The sequence below is a fragment of the Opisthocomus hoazin genome, chromosome 4 (genome assembly GCF_030867145.1).
Source record: "Opisthocomus hoazin isolate bOpiHoa1 chromosome 4, bOpiHoa1.hap1, whole genome shotgun sequence".
Lineage (NCBI taxonomy): Eukaryota > Metazoa > Chordata > Aves > Opisthocomiformes > Opisthocomidae > Opisthocomus > Opisthocomus hoazin.
In genome coordinates this window covers 40,351,585-40,371,737 of record NC_134417.1, presented here as the reverse complement: position 1 = coordinate 40,371,737, position 20,153 = coordinate 40,351,585, and the positions used below count along the sequence as shown (strand labels likewise).

At 41.2% G+C, this 20,153-nt stretch overlaps 1 protein-coding gene across 1 annotated transcript in view; it reads right to left on the bottom strand.

Annotated features, from left to right (window-relative positions):
• The window catches only part of NPSR1 (neuropeptide S receptor 1), a 59,134-nt gene that overhangs the window by 36,304 nt on the left and 2,677 nt on the right, over nt 1-20,153 (bottom strand). Inside the window, exon 2 of the mRNA XM_075417405.1 lies at nt 9,586-9,718. Within this exon, the coding sequence (XP_075273520.1) occupies nt 9,586-9,718 (133 nt within the window). The remainder of the gene's footprint in view (nt 1-9,585; nt 9,719-20,153) is intronic.

The window sequence follows — 20,153 nt, the reverse complement described above, 5'->3', positions numbered from 1 at the left end:
TTTGGTAAGGGTGGTTGGACTAGATGATCCCCAGAGGTCCCTTCCAATCCCCACCATTCTGTGATTTTGTGATTCTAATGCCCTGAATAACAATAACTTCCTCAGATGACAAAGGTCACAGATTAAAATCCCTTTGGATCAAAGACCTGCAAATGTAGGTTATCACCAAAGTACTCAACCACCTATCTAGAAGAGAAAGGCGTCTGAAGATATTTGCCTGATTCACATTCCACTAGGCTAACTGGAAAAGTTACTAAGATTAAAATATTGTTCTTTTTCGCTCTTTCTTTCAAATACCACATGGTTATTAGTGTACAGTCTCAGACCACACTGCATTTTTGTCTTACAGCCCTCAAAGGTGTGGTAGCCAGCCAGGCAAACCTTTACAGTCTCCACACAGCCCTACTGGTATCAGCAGAGCTGTGATGGTGCAGTAATTTCGCTGCACAGTGCAGGTCTCGGCACAGAGTTAGAGAAGTTACATTGAAGGTGAAAGGGGCGGGGGGGAACTACTAGCAAAAACTTGCTGAAAGAAAGCACTTTCATTTTAGTCACACAGATGTCTAGTCAGGAAAAGCATTTGTATGCAAAGACCTGAAATAATGATAGCTTCTTTTAAAATAGTAGAAAGGGTAAATATGGATCTCCTATGTGGAAATCTGTAGGTGGGGAAGTGGAATCAAGTTTAGGCTCTGTGTGTGTCTGTTGAAATGAGAGAACAGTGCCTTTGTATAGAGATGGGGCATCTAAGGTCCATTCATCATTTTTTAATCCTTTCAGAAAAGACTTATTACCCAGGAAAAGCAAACAGAGCAACTGATTCCATCTTAGTTAAAAAAATGTATGATCTGGGATGAATTTTGGGAGATAGGATCGTCACAAAATGTTCTGCTAATATTATTATTTCCGTTGTGAGAGTGTCCAGGGGCCCAAGCCTTAGGGCTGGCATTCAAAGGCACTCCTGGGTGACTTAGGAACAGAAGTCTTGTGCCTGCCTGTGATTTTAAACATACATATACACTGCAAAGCAATAATCATTGTGTGCTGTGTTGAATATTTATAGGTGTACTGTAGCTAGTGTTTCTCTGCTCTAGACACAGGGGACCTGTTAAGTCCCTAAAGGTTATATATGGAAAAACTCAAATTCTTTGTACAGCAATCCACACCTCTACCGAAAATATGTTATAGCTCCACAAAATAAAAGTTAAAAAAGATTCCTCTGGCTTGAGAGTGTTCTAGTGACTGAGATGCAGATGAAATGAGGGCATCTCCAATTGTTGCCGAATTCTCAGGCTCCCAAGTGGTCCTGTGCAACATGAAAAAAGCCACATCACCATATCCTACACTGAAATTGGTACTGGAGCTACTGGCAAGCTGGGAAAGCGTGTCTGCTGTTATGCAGTTGCAGAGGGAATACGGTTTATATCGCTAGGCACTTTGAAAATCCCACTGTGAACACCTATGGATGATGAACACACCAACTGTCCCCTTACAGAACAATTTAGTACAGTATTTAAATGCTGTACATTGAGGAAAGAAGAGGGGTTTTTTTATGAGTTCTCCTTGCCTGCAGGGACCTCAGCTTTGTTCTTGGAGCTATGCCACAGAGTGGTTTTCCCTACCTGTAAGGGATCAGAAGACCACTGCTCAGACACAACAGGCTGAAAAACGCTGGTTTAAGGACGTCTGCCTAGTGGGTTGTGATTACATTAATTACAAACCATGAATCATGGACATCTTGTTCCTGCATTTCTAAGATTAAAGTTGGCTATAGAAATAACAGTCATTACAGGGCTTTTAAGTGGATGACCATTCTTGCTTCCAGTAGAAAATTTGGAGAGCTCATTATCTTTATATTTCCACTAATAAGAGGGACATTGCACTCCACTGTTATAGATACAGCACGTCAGCTTTTTTTGCTTTTTTGCCAGTACTACTTTTTCCTACTGCAGTGAGCTACAATGGATAGAGTCATAGCAAACACAAATACTGTGTCCAGCCCTGGAATTCCAGTGAGCCCTTAAGAAGGTATCTAAAAAAAAGTGAGAATTAGGCAAAAAGTAGACTACACAAGCTCAGGTCCAGGCTGGTTAACACCATTTTGAATTCAGTTTGGAATTGGAACCTAAAGCTGAAGAAGTAGTTGTCAGCAAACCTACAGCTCATTTCTACACTCTAGGTGTGTCCCACTTCTACAAGAACTCCCTGGTGGGGCACTAACCAGCCTGCTTTTTGGAGTACCGTATTCTAGGCTAAAACTTTCTGGGTACTGCATCAAAATCAGCTCCATTGCTGTTTCTTTGTCTTTCCTGGAATAATTCCTTGACTCCAGTTCCCTTGCCCGTGTACACAGAAGGCAAAGGCAATCCAACTACCTTAGACCACAGGATTACTGCCAGTTCTCCAAGGCCACCTTTATTCTTAGAGCCCCAGTCTTGTGGGAGCATATCTTCACCTTTTCAAGGAGAGTTCATTTTGCACCAAAAGCAGTTTCTTTTACATTAAACCTCACAAGGAAGTTGTGCAAGCAGATCAAACATTTGTGTGCTAGTCCCAGTTTAACTGTTCCTACACTGCTAGACTAGATTGGAGCAATGTATAATCAGGATGCAGAGTTCTGTGTCAGACCTCCAGCTTCATGATTTCACCTCTAAAACATGGAATCTGCTCTGTTTTCCATGACCATTTTCCTCTGTCTGTATGAGCAAACACTCCGAAACAGAGATCCTGACACCCACAGGATCTCGCTTTTCATAAAGCTTCTTTCAGCACTCAGTTTTGATGCTAACCTTCACTCTTGGTTTCCTTGCCTAACTTATGAGGATATTGCACTTTTTACCTCATGTACTTCAGGCTCAGCTTTGGAGAAAATGTGTTTCAGGAGGGATGCGTGTATTTGAGATTTTCTATTTTCCTCAGGAAGGATAGAGTCTTGTGTTGACTAACCATATATGCAGACCAGAATGATTATGTATAGACATACAGAAATATTCCTGACTGTTCACATAAGAAATCTAAGTGTATAATATCAAACTGGAATTGTATAGTGTCAGTCTCCAAGTTGCTTGTTACGATCTAGGGTACTATGACTCATTTTCAAATCTGAGCTAAAGTTCAAAGGACAATTAGAGTTTCTGCTAGGTTGTATTAAATCACCAGAAATGCCAACGGATATCAAGTCTGATTTGCCACGTGCTGCAATGGGGTATCGCAGGCAGTGACCACATTTATCTTATCCTGCACTATGTCTTAGTTTCGGGGGGGTATACTAATACATACCTAATTTAAAGTAAGTCCTGTGTTGTTTTCCAGTTACTGAATTAGTCTTCTCAGCAGAATCAGGATGGAAAATGATTGCTTCTTCTCCAGGGAACTAATGCAGCCATGCAATGAATTTACTTATTCACCCCCAGTCCAGAGAACTCAGCATAGTTCATGGGATACACTGAATAAGTAATGCTAATATTGCTGTGTTTATTCCCGGAAACCTTTTTTGCTCTTGGTAAATTGATTCTCATTTATTCTGTGAATGCATAATGAACAGTTGTATTAAACAATATAGTTTCTCTAGCCTGCAGAGGAAAGATGAATATAATCTATTTCTTTGCTGATTTTTCAAGCCGTGGGTACACCCAGGTGATTTGCAGAGTTGTTGGGCTTCCAGCTAGGTGTATGGGAATCAGGCTGCTTCCAAATTTGGGAGATTGGGTACTCCAGCAGATTTCAGTGTCTGTGCCTGAGGGAATATTAGCAAATTACACTCTTCCTTCCCAATTTTGACAAATCCTTTTCAGTACTGACAGGAACATGTAGCATAGAACACAGACGATCAATTAGCAGGGACTCTTTCCTTACCATACATTAATTACACTTTCAAGAGGTTTTAGGATGTAATGAATACAAGAAATGCAAACATCCTTCTTTCATTTTTATCAATGAACTCTGCAATTCAGTTGTAACTTCCTCCAAGTCTTCTTTTCTGCAGGTAGGAAATGGACGCCTCTCACCTTTCCTCAGCCTTCATTTTTTTCCCCACAAATTATCGGAAAATAGAGGCCTGAAAAGGGGAGAAAGCCACAGATTTCTGGGAATTGTTAAAATAAACTCTATTTCAGTCTAGCATTCTGTGTCAGGTTTCTGTGTCTTGGGTGGGCAATCATGTAAATCAGATGGCAGGTTCCAGCCAAGACCCAGCTGGCAAGGTGTAAGTTTTCCAGTATAACTGGGAACTCTGTGGGCTCTTTGGCTGCCAACAGTCCACCTCCATTAAGGTGACTTGCTGAGTTAGCTGCTAATTGGCTCTATGCAATTAACTTCCAATGCTCATAATCACTGTGATGTCTAAGGTACTTGTAAAACTGATGAATTCGTATGTATGATTTCTCTGAAGTGTGGAAATATTACTAGTACCATTTTCCAGATGAAAAGCTGGAACAGAGACAATTAGCTGTTAATATTGTTCTACATGTTAATTTTGGTAATGGTGTTATTATATTAAGCTTTCGTACAGATCAGGGAGTAACAAGTCATCTTCATTCCTTCAAGTCACATACATAAGGAAGAAAAATATTGAAGGACAGGCACAGTCCATTAAAGCAGTCAATGCCGTAGTGGTTTTGGTGTAGAAAGAAAAACAAAACACAAGAAGAAGAAGAACGGAAGGACAACTTCTAATGTGTTTGGTCATGCTTATCTGTTGTAGTAGTAGAGTTAGACGCACCTATTTAGTGCATTTAACTAACAGATTAGTTGGCAGACTCTGCCTTCAGTCATCTTAACCAAAGCCATCCCAGAAGTCAGTGGCTGAGCCCAGTTGGTTTTAGTTCCACAATCATGTTCTCTCTGGGCAGAAGTAGCACAGAAAATAAAGAGTCAGTAGCAGGGTGCATTTCCACACATTTGCTCCCATAAGCCTCTTGTAGCAAGTTTTCAGTGTACTGCTTTTTGCTAAACACTGACCAAAAGGAACGCAGTTGCTTAAGGACTGAGGCCTCCTGTGGTGCAGCTTTCTGGGAGCAACTGAAGAAAGTGATAGCAATGTATAACGACACACTTAAAAATACTTCCTTGTCTTTTTAATGTTGTTCTCAAATCATCCCTTAGGATTTGGTATTTATATCACAATATAGACTGTAGCTAAATACTTTTACAGGTCATCTTTTCTTTTTCTGTTTGTAGATAAGCTACCATAGAAGTTAGCTAACCATTTTTTTATTTTCTGTCTTCATTACAGCCACAGCATACCTAAGTGAGCATGTACTTCTAACCAAGTCTGTCAGCCTATGGCTTAAAACAGGGCATGCATTGAAGTGCCTACATGTATTTCTACCCCTAACAATGGACAAAATCTAACATTGTTCTTAAGGTACTGATTTCTGCTAATGTTGGAATGGAAAGAAAAACACACAGCGCTAATGGTCATGACATTTCCAGCTCCAACTTTCCAGATGTTAATGTTGGAGTAAAAAAACTCTCAATAAACTATGCACTTTTGGTCATTAAAAAAAACCTTACGTATGTTCCTCTGTCAGTAGTAGTTGAGGTTGGATGAAGAATAATGAGAAGTAAAATACTTTTCAGCAGAGCTTTTTAATGTATTGCTTTCTTGGTTTTAGAATAGGTCAAATAATAACAGTTTTTATTCAATGGACTATTTAATCAATAAATGACCTTCCTTGTCCAATGCTACTCAAATAACTGTGTTTTTATGTGCTCATGTCCGCTGCTTTTACATTTTGAGAGTAGAGTTAAGAAGGCCTTCATTTGGTAGAGCTGGGTAAAGTGATCTAAATGGATGTACATATGTGGACAAACTCTCTTTTCTGAAAACAACCGTATTTCACTTGAAAATTTCCAGTGTGATAGAGTGCCTGCGAACTTGCCCATCTGTCAGACCCCACTTTTTGATCTTGAACTACTCGGTGAATACAGTCAGAGGCAAAGATCTTAAAGACACTAAGGCTCTGAAGTTATGTGAAATGGCATCAGGTAGCGGGAGACGTGAAAGTTTTCCTGCCAGGAGAGAGAGCTACGCCATGGGCATAACTTGTGCTAAACTCAGAAGAAATCTATTCAGGAAAAAGTGTTTAGAAATACCCTCCTCACAGGGTAATCTTCAGAGCGTACACTTTCTGAGAAACTAAATTGCCTTAGAGATAGAAACCTGTAGGAGACCTAGCTTTAGTTTCAGTCTTCAGAGATGAGCTTATTTCTAAGAAAAACATTTTTACAAAAAAGGAATATGCCCGAAAGCAAACTGAACGCAAGGCAATCATGGCAATATTCCTTTTTGTTAAACTAGCTGATGCTGAGTGATTAGTACTATTGTTCAACTCAGCTGTTAACTCTTAGCTGGTTTCCTAGTGCTTAATTCCCGGATAATTTCAAAGAGATTTATGCATGAGTGGAGAGTTAAACATAGACCTAAATGCGGTACTGACACAGGCACTGTATAGGCATATATTTAATACAAAATAATCTGAATCCAGGCTTCAGCAACATCTTTAAGCACACTGAAGTTGAAGGGATCACTCACATTCCTACAGATCCCTGCAGCGTCGAACACCAGGTTGAATTATGGCATAGTAAGGGAGCAGTACGAGTCTTATCTCTGAATTTGCCGAGTGGGTTGAACCACTGAATTCTGGTGGTATTGAAAGAAGCCTCAATCAGTTAGTTACTTCTCTTCTGCATCTGGCTTGGCAACCAGTCAAGGAGAAGAACAGTGCTCATTTCCTATTCATGTATTATGCACAATTTGCTTTGAATACCTTGTTTATTCTAACACAAGGGCTATATTTTCATTTCATTTTGGCACTACATTAGTGGGAAGACATGAGAATTGAGAACACTACTCAGCTATCGAGCCGCAGATCAATAGACAAAAAGTTTTTAAATGGCTTTGAAATGCCTGCATTGACAAAGCTATATCCATTATTCTTCTCTTTGCTACTGGGGTACAAATAATAAATATTTTAAAAATCTCAAAATAAATCAAAGTAGTAATATTGACTGCTCAGGAGATTAGGCTTTAGTTGGTAGGATTTAAATATGCCTGGGATGTCAAAGCAATGTAACAAGCCAGTACATTTATAATGTTCTATGTCTACCTCGTAGCTTGTTGTGAAAGGATGATGACTGTTGCCAGCTTGCTTTGTTCTTATTAGTATTATTGAAGATAAGAAAGTGAAATGGCTCCATTTCAGGAATAAAGTCATTTCTTTGTGCCAAAATACTGTCAGGAAATCTTGGTGCGAGAAGATAAATCAGAGTTCTGTCTCCTGCATCAAAAAAAAAGAAGTCAACATTGCTTGAAAGAAGCCTTGCTGTTCAAGCTGGTGTTACTTCTTCTAACATCACAGATGTGAATGTCAAGTGAGTTTTCTTTGTGAATTTCTGTAATATGAAATCAAACAGACTGTTGAACTCAGGCACTTTGAAGCTCTGATTTTAAAAGTCAGGTACAATTTTAGGGAAGGGAAGGTCAGAAGAACGAGCAAGTGGAACATGTCGACCTCAGTCAATATTGTAACGTTACCTGTATAGCACAATTTGCAGCCCACGTCTAATAGGATATTTGCCTTATTGTCTTTGCCACAGGTTATCCCAGTGCTCTCAAAACTGCACTTTCAATACCTTCCTCTCTTCATGTAGATTTTATTTGAGTGAATAGCTCTCTATACACCTCCGCTTTAATCCAAAAATTCAGCCTTCCCTATGGGTCCAAAATGGCAAAACTCTTATCCAGGCCCTTACTCAGCGCAGCAACAGCAGTAGCCTCCTCCTAGTACACCTCATGTGGACCAGCCTTATCCTCAGTTATCCCGGTCCAGACACTTCTGTCTGCTTCGTTTCATTCGTTTGAATTGGACACTCGTGTCCTTATGTTGTTGTGTTCTCTGTTGCAGTAAATACATTTGTTTTCTTACTAGGACAGGACCCGTCGCTGTTTACTTGAGCTCTTGCTATTATGTCCCACCTATTACCTGTGCCTTTGCTCTAGCAGCAAGCCCAGCCCTTTTGCCCTCAGTGCCAGAAGGGCACAAAGGTCGTTTTCCACCCTTATCTCTTCCAAAGCCCTTCTCATGATACTTGCCCCAGTACTCTGCTCACTGATGACAGTAGGTAGAAAACGGACAGTGTCCTTCTTGCGCTTCAATTGCTTTTCTGGTCTTTGCCCATACAGCTTCTTGGTTGCCTACCTTTCACTCTCTTCCATATATTCATCTGGGATTGGGAGATCTTTCAGTAGAGACTGGCTATTTTGAAACTCCTGTGAATACTGTAAAGCTTAATCTGTGATTGACACTTCCAAACTATGTTGCGAGGCTGTACCAACACGCCTTACCTGATGGAAAATACCGATGGCACACGAAGGAAGTGACATGAAAGTCACAACCGAGATAAGAAGTGAAACATCTAATTATAGATGAATCACAGGCAAACAGCAAAACCAACTGTCAGCGCTTCAGAAGAGGAGTCACTGCAAACCTTCGTGTCCTCACCTTGCAATAATTCTTACATCGGCCGTATTTATGGGCATCACTGTACACACCTTGGTCTAGCTGTTTCAACTGAGAGTAGTTCTTCGAAAGGGACAAGCTGAGACCATGAGCAGGAGTTCATTTGTTCATTTACTTGCAAAGAATACATGTTGAAAAAGGGGGAGTGTAGTCCTTTTCTTTTCCAGTTTAAATAGAGGTACAACAGACATCAAAGGAGTATGCAATATAGCTGAGAAAACACGTATTAAAATAGACCTTCAGTGGAAAAGTGATGTAATTTCTGCCATGACTTACCAAAAAACCAACAGAAAGCGTATAAATATATCCTATATACACAAACGATACAATACAGCTGTCTTGTAAGCAGGGATTAGTAGCAGGACACTGTTATAGAAACAGCACATATTTTCCCTTGGGAAACTTAAACCCTCACAAATTTAGTCCATTCAAGGCCACAGAGAAACAATGCGTTGCTTATGCTCGTTTCCTTTCGTAGTTGCTGAGACTGACATTTTACAAACCAGGTTTCTGTACCTTTTTGACTTTATTTAAAAACTACAGAGTTCTTGGATCAGCACCCTTTTTTCCCCATTCAAAAAATTAGCTAAATGCATTCCTCTCCACAAGTACATTTTTGTATTTCCCTTACTTGGTTAAACCAGACAACATGAAGTTATTGTCACTCTTCAGTGCAAGAGCATAACTGATGGAGAAATACCATATGAAGTTCTTTAGAAAGGGTTTTAGTTGAAAAAAACAAGAGATTCATCTTAAACTAGTTTAAACAGTTCCATGACAACAGCTGGGGACAAAACTTCTGGGAAATGTGGATGAAAATTCAGACTGGAAGGTAAGATTCAGTGAAATCAATGAGTAGCAGCCGCTGCGTCGGACACAGGCACTACTACATTTAGCAACATCTTTTTAGATCAGAGGCAGACTGAGCCCTAAGATAAGCAGCCATCCATCTGTCTTATGGACATTAGGTGGCAACTGAATTCTTCACCACTCAACTTCCATTTTGTTATTTGTCATTTTAATAGTGTGAAGTTCAGATGCCCTTTCCCCTCCCATATACTACCTGTGATTGCCAACTGTGTAACGAAGAAGGTCATTCGAGATTTCCGCTTCCTCCTCCAGGTAGAGAAGAGGACGATGGCGTTTCCAGCAATTGTGACGATAAAGAGAATCCAAAGAGTCACCAGCTGCTCTGTCTGCATTGGAGAGAAGGGAAAAAAGTGTATCAGTAGGTGGGTGGGTAGTAACTTGCGTTAAGCCAGTCAATTATCCTAGGACAAATAAGATGGGATGAGATTGGAAATAAGGAGTGATGTGAGTTTTGCCATTTGATTTCTAATTATTTAGTCTAAAAGATATTCTTGTTCTTTCAGAAAATAAACACGCAACACTGCTGATGATATTCATTCCAGTTTGATCTGCAGTGGCTCTATATTACTTCTATCTTCACAAAACTACTAGCAATGTCTGTGTTTGGCTCAACACTAAAATATGATGCAGCCCTCAGTTTTCTCGTGTTGCTCCAGCAAGCTGTGAAATAATCACCTGCCTCACTTTGTAAAGAATATTAATAGATGGGCTTCTTTGGAGAAATGGGGGAAATAAATACTTCCCAGCTCCAGTGAGTCTGAGTCATCCACAAGCCCGAATAAATTCAGACATCCACTCCATGATCTAGATGTGCACCAAGATTGAAAAGAAAGCATGACCCACTGCAAGGAAAAGTAAAATTGCGTAGCGAGTGATACGTGATGACTAAACGTCCCCTAGTGGTAGTGTCTACAAAGAAAAGAAAGTCAGAAAAAAGGCTGTTCACACTCTCAAAGCATCAGGATCCTCTGGCTGCAAGAGCAAGGGCGTATGTATCCACGTTTGCTTGTCTTGTGAGTGCACGCCCAATCTTCTCCCTCATTTAGGTCTATCAAAACCTGTTTGGTCCTCTCTAGATGCAGGGTAGTTGCTTTTCAGCCGCCACTCTGCAGGTTTCCCCTGGCTGTGCAAGAGTGTGAGGTTAATGTTTTCTCCATAGCAGCCAGCCAGCTCTGAGCCTGAGAAGCACCAAGTCTGGTGAGCATGGGGTCAGCCCGGAGAAAACATTCTGCATTTCTGCAAAAACCCTCACTTAGAAACACCAGGGCACCTGTCATGTAAAGCTCTGCGTAGTGGCATGGAGTAAGATGGTTCTGCTGCTCTGCTGCCAAGACAAGTAGAAGAGAGGGGATTTTTCACAGTAACAGTTAGTTTGAAGGGTGTAGAGCAAGGGAGCTCAGGAGAGAAAAATCCTAATGTAACCAGCAGTAACAGTATACACATTATTATTAGACTTGAAGAGAGAAAAAATACATATATGGCTCAACAGAACAGGTAGTTATAAAGATAAACCCAATTTCCACAAGGCACACATCTCCCAGACCCCTGCCTTCGATGTTTCAGGAGGCGACAGTCCATGTGAATGAAATACAGAAGAGCCGTCAGCCTCCTGCTCTGCCTTCTTGTGGCTCTCCAATTCTTCAGGTACATTGGTTGCCTGCATTCACACCCTAGCAACCGGGTTATGTCAATGCAGTCATTGGGGAACTTCCAGAACCCATGCCTACCTGACTGGGCTGATGATGGAGCAGGAGGGCAGAGCACTCACTAAAAGCTACTGGCAGCCTTTAAACTGTAACTTTGTCATGGATGAGCAGAAACCAGGTCTCCTGCTGCCCTCAAAGGAAAAACGGCTCAGCTGTGAGCATGGAGAAGGAAGGTGAAATGGCAACAAAGGAGCAGGGGCAAGGAGCTTCTTGCTCTTCCATCAGCTTTGGTGCCTCCTCAGCTCTTAGCCCCCTCCTGTCCAGCAGCCATAGTCCCTCTACTGGGGAGCCACTTACGGGAACCAGCCTCAGCTTTTCTCCAGGTAGGTAGCCACACTACCCTGTGGGTTATGTGGGCATGCAGGAAAGGCAAGACCCGGTGTAAGAACAACCTGATGCTGTGCTCTGTGCCTGAACCCAGAGATTAGCTTAAGCGTACAATGAAGTCTGTGTTTAGACACTTTCACTTTTCCCGACATGATAACTTTTGCCAGCATAATCTACCATTTGGGTCACCTCACCTAACTTTAAAGCTCTAAAGAGAAACAACTACTCTAAATTGTCACAGTGTTGTCTAGATAATAGCAGTATCCCAGAGATGAGTCACCATTCATCTCACCTACCTTGGGATGGCCTGTCTCCACTGATTATAGAGTGACCTAGATAAGACAACTTGTGTGGGCTGGATGCTTAGCTTTTAGACAAAAAAACCTCCACCTTTTTTGGGTGTCTGCAAATCTAATGAATTTCTTGGAAACAAATTCCCTTCAAAGTGTCTGGCACAGACATGGTGGAACTATTTTTATGGGGATGCTTTGCTCTGTACAGGAATTGGAAGGAAGTGCCTTTTTGGAAGATAATTAAAATTTTAAACGTTAAGATTTCACATCATTTTCATCCTTGAAATCAGTGGCTTCTCCTCAGGGTTTGGTTTGTCTTTCTGTTTCAGGGAAGATCTTTCACACATGAAGAAAACTGAGGGGCAAGACATGTTCCCATTTTCTCTGGTATAAAATCATGAGAGCATTTTCTTGAAAGAGATTCTGCATTTCTGTGTAATACTGATACGGGTATGAACAGAACAAGGATCTGACACTCAATCCTTCTTATGATTCCTGCAGAAGAAATAGTTCTGGAGCAACAGAAAGCGTGTCAGAGGGGTGTTTCCCCACCATAGGGGCACAGAACATACAGTCAGTTTAAAGCACCTCCTGCCAAGTTAAAAAGCCATGCTTAAGAGTTACGCAATTTTAGGCTAAGCCTGTACAGAAATATACAATTAAACCAGAATACAAAGATAAACTAAAAGGCTCAAAAGCTGAATATAGGAGAGGTAAGTTTGAAAGGCCATAGACAAAGTAACGCCAAAGTTTCTGTTAATCTATTTGTGGCAGCTGCCATTCAGAGAGAAGAGAAAAAGATCTCATTCTTGGGGATTAAGGAGCTATAACAACAGGCAACTTAAATCACTGCAGCCTCTCTCAGTCTGTGTTAGCTTGTAGAATGAAAACTGGTTATTAATGGGATCCCCACCGTGATAAAAGCCTTCTCGGAGGCTAAGATTAGAGTTCAGAATGATCTTGATGAATTGGAAACCTGTACTGGAAATAAACCAAGATGGTGTTCAACAGAGGAGAAGTGCAGGACTCTACAGTGCAGTAGGTGTAATCATGTCGGGTTGGGCAAGCCTTAAAAACATTCCCCCTGCATGCAGCACATAAAGTGCCCAAGTGGAACATAATTTAGTAATGTTACCCTACCATGACAGCGACAACCACCATCATGGGATCAACACAAGTCTCGTCTGCCTCTGCTCTTATACATCAATTGTACCCAGCAGCTGTACTATGCCCACTTCTGGGCACCGTGCTTCAAGAGGGACACAGAGCAGTGAGGTGACAGCAGTCTAAAGGATATAGCCAGGCAAAAAGACTGAATTATTTCAGTTCCCTAATCTAGCAAAAATACAGACTGCAGGAACATATGAACATAGAAGTGACAAAAAGACTGGTGTAAAAAAAAGAAAGAAACAATCTCTTCTTCAGATCCACTGCAGACAGGCCAAAAAATCATTGAACCAAAACCACAGCACAGGATTCAGGTTGATAATTTTTAAAAATTGACTTTAAAATATAACACATATATATGTATAGATTGAGTCAGGGAAATTTCCATCCGTGAAGGTCTTAAAAATAGCTATTAGATTAGCGAGAACTTCCCTCCAGCTGCATTTTCTATAATTTTGTTTCATTCATAACCTTAAGGTTGCTTAGATGTATAGGTGTTTCATTTAATATCTTGTTTATTCATCAAACAAAAATTCTCTTTTTTAACAAACATCAGCAAGGTGATTTACAAAAAAACTTTGTTTAATCTTATATCGCACAGACATCAGAGGCATTCTGGGTAAAAAGAAAGACAATGTCTCCCAAACTCCTGTGTAGAAGCTTTTGGAAAGGTCTGCTTTTGCAGTGGGCATTGCTAAATACACTACATGAGAATGCCATGACACAGACTAGTGTCTTACACTAGTTCTTTTAGATCAGAAAAACTAAAGATGCTAGTGACTTAATTAAGGTCACAGAACAAATCAAAGTTGAGAGGATTTCCTTGGCTTGACTACAAGCATTGCATGCGCTGCTATTCCACACAACTGCTGTGTCTGGAGCAGAGAACTGCTTGACATCTGTAGCACATATTCATGTTTTGGTAATTTGCTTTAAGATTTAAACCAGCTTTGGTCAATGAAGCAAATCTCTTCATGGGTGAAAAGTAAGCCAGAAAACTTGCCTGAAGATTGTGCACATTTTCCTTTGCTTGTAGAAGAGGCTTGTTATTTTGTCTCTCTGACAAAATTTCTGAATCCATAGACTGTGATAAGTCTATCAAGAGCTGTATTCTGCATTCTGTTTGAGACAAAGACCATATCTGTGAGCAGCTTTAATCAAGACCATAGTTAAATCCTTTCAGAGCCAATGGGAGACATTTCGGTGCCACGATGCCAGCCCTGCTTCCAGTGCTCACCAACCAACTTCCATGCTCGCTCACTTCTCAGGATTTGTATCCCCTCAGCTGGGGGGCACCAGCTGTGGCTGTGGAACAGGGATATACCTGATAGCCCATCCCAATGCAGCTTCTGTTGCTCATGTCTTGAGGTGCCTTTGTCTGATACCAGAGCAGTTGCCTAACAGAAGGAGAGTTTCAGCTATCAATGGACAAAGCATGTTTCTACTTGAACGGGAACCCAACGTGAAACAGTTTTGTTCTAGCTGCTGGGGCTGGTTGGGAAGCAGCCTGGAAAAAATAGGTTGCCAGGTAAGAAATGAGCAAATAAACAGAAAAGAAGGAGAGTTACACTATTCCCAGTGTGACTGGCTGGCCTCTTAATGTGGAGAGAGGAGGCCTATAGTGAATTCGTGTCCTCACTGACCTGGTGCATTCCTGCTCCATGTCACTGGTCACCTGGGTGAAGAAGAGACACTGATCCTTCATATCACAGGTCAGTAGTGTCTTAAGCTGAACAGCTTTTTCTTGCCTGTTGATTAAATTCTGGGAATAGGCAAACGGTCTTACTGCTTGCCTTTAGTATATTTTTAAAATTATGTTTCAAGTGTAGCCTGTTGCAGCAAATGAGATTGTAAGAGAGATGTAATAATGGAGCAAGCCAAACAATTTTGTAAGGATGCTCTGCTTAACACAAAAGAAGAACACATAAATCTTCTTTCGAAATTGGGGAAGTGTCATGCTCATGATCGGGTTCACTACTAGTAGATTGCATTGCACTTTCTTAAAGGAAGAAGAAAAAAAAAAAAGGAGAAAAATCTTTTCTCACTCTCTGAAATAATCACTTTAATTGAAGGCCATGCAAGAAGATGGAGGAGTCTAGACTTTGTACTTTTTGGACCCTGTTGTAGAAGATCTGGAGTCTTGAACTTTCAATACTGAAAATGTTCAGGACAGATCTGCTATTTTAACAGCCTCCTCTTAGGATGGAACAAAAGTTCCATCCAAAAAGCCCAAAAGAAAATCAGACCAGGAAGATTAGTTTTCTGGAGGCAGACAGGTGTCAGGCACCTTGATTGATTCCAGTCAGGAATTTATAATCAGTTCACCTCGAAGGCAAATTGCACTTTAGACTGCAATACTGAAAGAAATCAAAGAAGGACACTCATCAGCACAATTTTACTAAGGAGTCTTAAAGGTATTGACACAACCTCCGACATAATTCATCAAGTTTTTAAAAATAAATGAACAAAGCAAAAATAAATAACCCTCCCCCTCTGCCTCATACTGTCAGATTCTTCCACAGGAGAAACCCTAGAGGAGTCTGGTGAGGTCTAATCACTGCCTATGGTTATCTAACAAGAGGATGCAGAGAAGGTGGACTCAGGATGTTCTCAGAAGTGCACAATGAAAGTCCACAAATAAGAGTTGTAACATGGGACGCTTTGGCTAGATATTAGGAAAACATTGTTCATCAAGAGGATGATCAAATACTGGGATGAGACCGCGGAGACACTATGGGATTTCCATCCCTGGAGTTATTCAAAACCGCAGTGGACACTGCCCTGAGCAATCTGACATAGTTCGAATTTGCTTTCAAGTGGTTGGCACAGGTCACCTCCATAAGTCCTTCCCCACCTGAATAATTATGCACACATGAGTATGCATAAGACCTATTTTCTTAAGAAATCTGCTTAAAACTAAAAGGTACTTATACAGATGTAATCAGATGAGCAACTTTGTACAAGATGTACACTTTTTATTGTATCATAGAAACGTGAACAACTCAGATCTTTGTGGGAATCTTTACATAAATTAAAATTCACCCTGCAAGTCAAGAGCACATTGCCATGGGAATGACAAAAAGGTACTAGTCCTAGGAAAAAGGACTTAAAAAGCAAAGGTGGCATTTGTCTTATGCTTATACAGATGACTGAGACGAAGAATTTCTGCCAGGGTGTGATCAGCTTAAAGAATGAGTTGCCAGAAGTAAAAGTGTGATGCCACTGAAGGAATCATGACTATTGTTGGTTTTACCAGCTACAACAGAAATGTTTTTATCACATAAATAAGATGAAACTTGGTTAAAGTGCCAACAGAAAACATCCATATTTCTGTACGTGTAACACACCTACAGCATACACCGACACACCAGCAGAGATTTCTGTTGTTTTCTTCACACAAGTTGTATTGTGAAGAAAACAACAGAAATCTCTGCTGGTGTGTCGGTGTGTGCTGTAGGTGTGTTACACGTACTTCAGTTGTAGCTAGCGGCTCTGACTGACAAGAAAGAACCAAGCAAGGGGCACCAAATATTTTACCAAAAGAGGGACAGTGGTGGGAATACTCTAGGCTAGCAGCTCATCTGAATGTGAATATTCAGATTATTAATTCAAACCACCTCCTAAGGCTCAAGAAATCTCAAAAAAATAAAAGGAAGGAAGATTTGAGGAAAACGCAAAAGTGACTGGATCGGTCTTGATTTGTTTGCAAGTAGACCTTGTCTCTGTGAGAAAGAAACACACTAACAACTGGGAAGATCACTGATGATCTTACACCCTAGTTTTCACAAGTAGCAGAAATTGTACTGGCCATTCCTGTGATATAAGCGTGTTTTGAAAGAACATTCTCCACCTAGCAAGGCAAAACAGAGATGTTTCTACACAGCGTTCACATAAGATGTTCCTGAAAATTTTGGGAAAGCAATTTGATTGACACCGAAAAGCTCTGAGAAAACTCATGAGAAGATAAGAAAGACTGAGAAAAGAGAAAGTTCAAAGCTGTTTTATATTTGGACTTTGAAAGTGCTTCCACTATGATTGAATTTGAGAGAAATATATTCGGTCAGGCAACAAGCTCCCTAGGAGTTCTTTTTTCTTTTTTGGTAGCGTGGCCTGGAATGGAGCCCAATTCAGACCGCATAAAAACTAGTGCAGACCCAGGTTTGCCTCTGGGACTGCTGCTTTCCCATTTCAGCGGCAATGGTCATGCCTGATAGTTTTCATACCTCCTTCTGCACAGCGGCTGCTTTACTGAGACGATTTCTCACAGGCTGGCCACTTTCTCCTCCCAGCACAGGGCTACAGGTCATCGTGGCGATCCCGGGATGCGTTGCCACATGAGGGCTTTGCAACACGTCAGAGGTGCTGGCAACACTCGCTTCCCCACGGGTCCTCATGGTTGGAAGAAGGGCACAGCTGGAAGGGACCCCAGCTGATGTTTTCTATTCTGCCAAACTAGAGAAGCAGTTCTGCCTGAGTTTGTGTCTGTGTGATATTGCACTCACAGCCTGTGAATGTTAATGTGTTATATAGAGGAAAAATCTACAATATTTACTCACTTTTAGACTTAGGGACAAAGACAAGTTGAGGAAGCCTATTCACTAAACCAGGACGCTTTCTCATGGAAAGGGGTGATTATGTTATTAAGATTACTTTTACTTCCTTTTGAAATCTAGCAAAACTGTATGCCTTATTGGTGAATTCCCACTTTTCAAAAAACTTATTTCTTAGCTCTGACTTCCCTATCATGGGTAAGGCAGGATTCCTTTCAGTGTACAACATTTTATGCATGTGAATTGCTGCGATTTCTCCAAGCTCAAATAACAGTTAAACAAACCTCCACCCTTCCTGCACCAAAATCTTCCACAGGTATGGCTGGCTTAGAGGGGAAGATTTTCAGTCAATAACAAATGGTAGTAATTCAATTTTACTAGCAGATAGTTCGCGTTTGCCATTCTGATATGTTTTGGTACAAGATGGCTAATAAATGGGGATTGTACAGTTCAGTTATTGCAGGATTTTTTTACCCATTGCACCCTAGGAAACTTCCACAGAAGTAGACAGACAGACATCCATGATTTTAATGTCATCAGGAAAGATACATTTTTCATGATGTACCTATCTATTTTTTCCTAGAACATTTTCAACATGAAAAGATAATATGAAGGTCACTCAGTGGTCCATCCATAATTGTACAATTTTGATAGCCCTATTAAAAACTGTGAAATGCTTTTTAAAAAAGGGGGTAAAATGATTAAGTATGCCCAATCTGTACAATTAAACCACCTCAAAAAAATGGATAAATTAATACTTTCTAGGCATGTTTATATAGGAGAGGCAGACAGACACAAACCCTGTGGCTGTGTGGACCATGGAGTCAAAAGTATGAGGGTTGCTAGTATAAAACCACTCAAATCAGTTCACTCAGGGCTACATGCCCCAGCTGGCCTGTCATACAGCCAGATTGCTTATGTGTTGCATTTAAGCTACTAGATGAAGCCAGCCTGGCCAACAGCACTGCAGATTTGTTTCACAAGGAGATCATCTATTACATTCTCAGTGCAGCATCTCGGGAATAGCAACACTCATTACGGCATATTGCAGAGGCTGCGTTCAGGAGTTCCTGACACTGTATTTGTGTAGACTTAATTCTCCTCCCTTCCCTCCACTGAAAGACTGTAAAGTTACTTAGGAATTATTTGATATGCCTATTTTTCTAAAATGCATGATTGTATTTGCAGAGATTACTCCAGAAATCTGACAGCACCCATTATTATTTTTCTATTATGTATTCAGTGATGGGATGCTCTGTGAGGTTTGCTTGAAAATCAGAATGAGCAATAACATAGTCAAATGCTTTCCAGGAGGCAAAGAGACTCCTGCATTTGGATTGACAGGGACAACAGATTCTGACTTAAACAGGCTCTGAGGACACCTGGAGCCAAATTCTTGTTACCTGAGAGTCCTACAGAAAAAGTCTATGCAAACCTTCTCTCCACATGCTGGTCTTCTCAGCTCTTTGCTGGATATGGTAAGCCCTGACCTGTGTAAAGAGCATTAGGCTCCATGGATAAGCAGCACATGCTCTGGCATGGCTATGCAGTCCTGTTTAGTATCTGAGCTACGTGGGCTAAAACATGCAGGTATGGGGAATGCTACAGAGGGGGTGGAGGACAATCACAAGCAGAGGGTCAAACAGTCTTTCCTCAAACAAACTGGGAATTTAGATTATATGTGTAAAATCATTTGTGGTGGAGTCAATGTACACATTGCTTCTCCTGAGAGCTCTAATGCTTCAGCATCATCACCGCTGTGACGATGCTGCATGGCACAGGGATCAGGACTCATTGGGCCAGAGGCAGGGGGATATCAAGCTGTGGACCAGTAGCTGGGGTTCCCACCTAGCATGGAAGGAATCAGGATTCTCAAACAACCTTGTGTGAAAACAAGAAAACCTTTCTGTCCTGCTGCGTGGGTGAGGGCTCAACTCTAGGCATCAGAAAACAAAATAAGAAAATATGCTAGATCATGTAAGTCAGCCCACTCTCCTGGGAGGTAGGAGATGATGGCAGAAACACAGTTCCATCAAGAAAGGAACAATGGATGGGACTTTTCTCCTTTCGAGCACTCCAACCTTTACTCTATTGCATAACAGTAGGGCATCCCATTTCTTACCAGACCTCTTATAAAAGAGATGAGCTCTACTGGATCCTCTTCTCAGAACAAGTACACGCTCCTACTCTCAGGGAAGCTTCAGTGCTGTTGAAGGCCTGGCAACGGGACCGTGCTTCCTCCAGCCTTGATGAAGACTCCCAACCCTGTGGACAACTGGGGCGACCCTATTCTGGGGTTTCAGCTTTTCCACAGGCTCTCCAGTTAGGTTTCTGGTTTGCACCTAGTCAGGTATGCAGAATTAAAGAGGTCCTAAAGTGGAGGAAAGACACAGGTGCTCAGATAATCTCCCTTTTTTTCAGATTACTGTATTTGGCAGAGGGCAGTTGACGCTCGCTTAGAGCCCTTTTATACAGAGTTTGAATATATATGGGGGAGATTGTAAAGGGATGTAATGGACTTTGGCCTGGGAGGTTGGAGCAGTAATTAATACCAATTTGCACGTCTGTTCTGAATTTGGTGCTGACACAGCTAACAGGACTTCTGATGCTTGTGGTTTAAGACAGTAACACACCTGGATACCTCATGTAAAGGCACCTGGGAAAGTTATCTTCGGAAGAAATATGGTCTGGGCTTTCAAGGACTGCTTGCCGTAACAC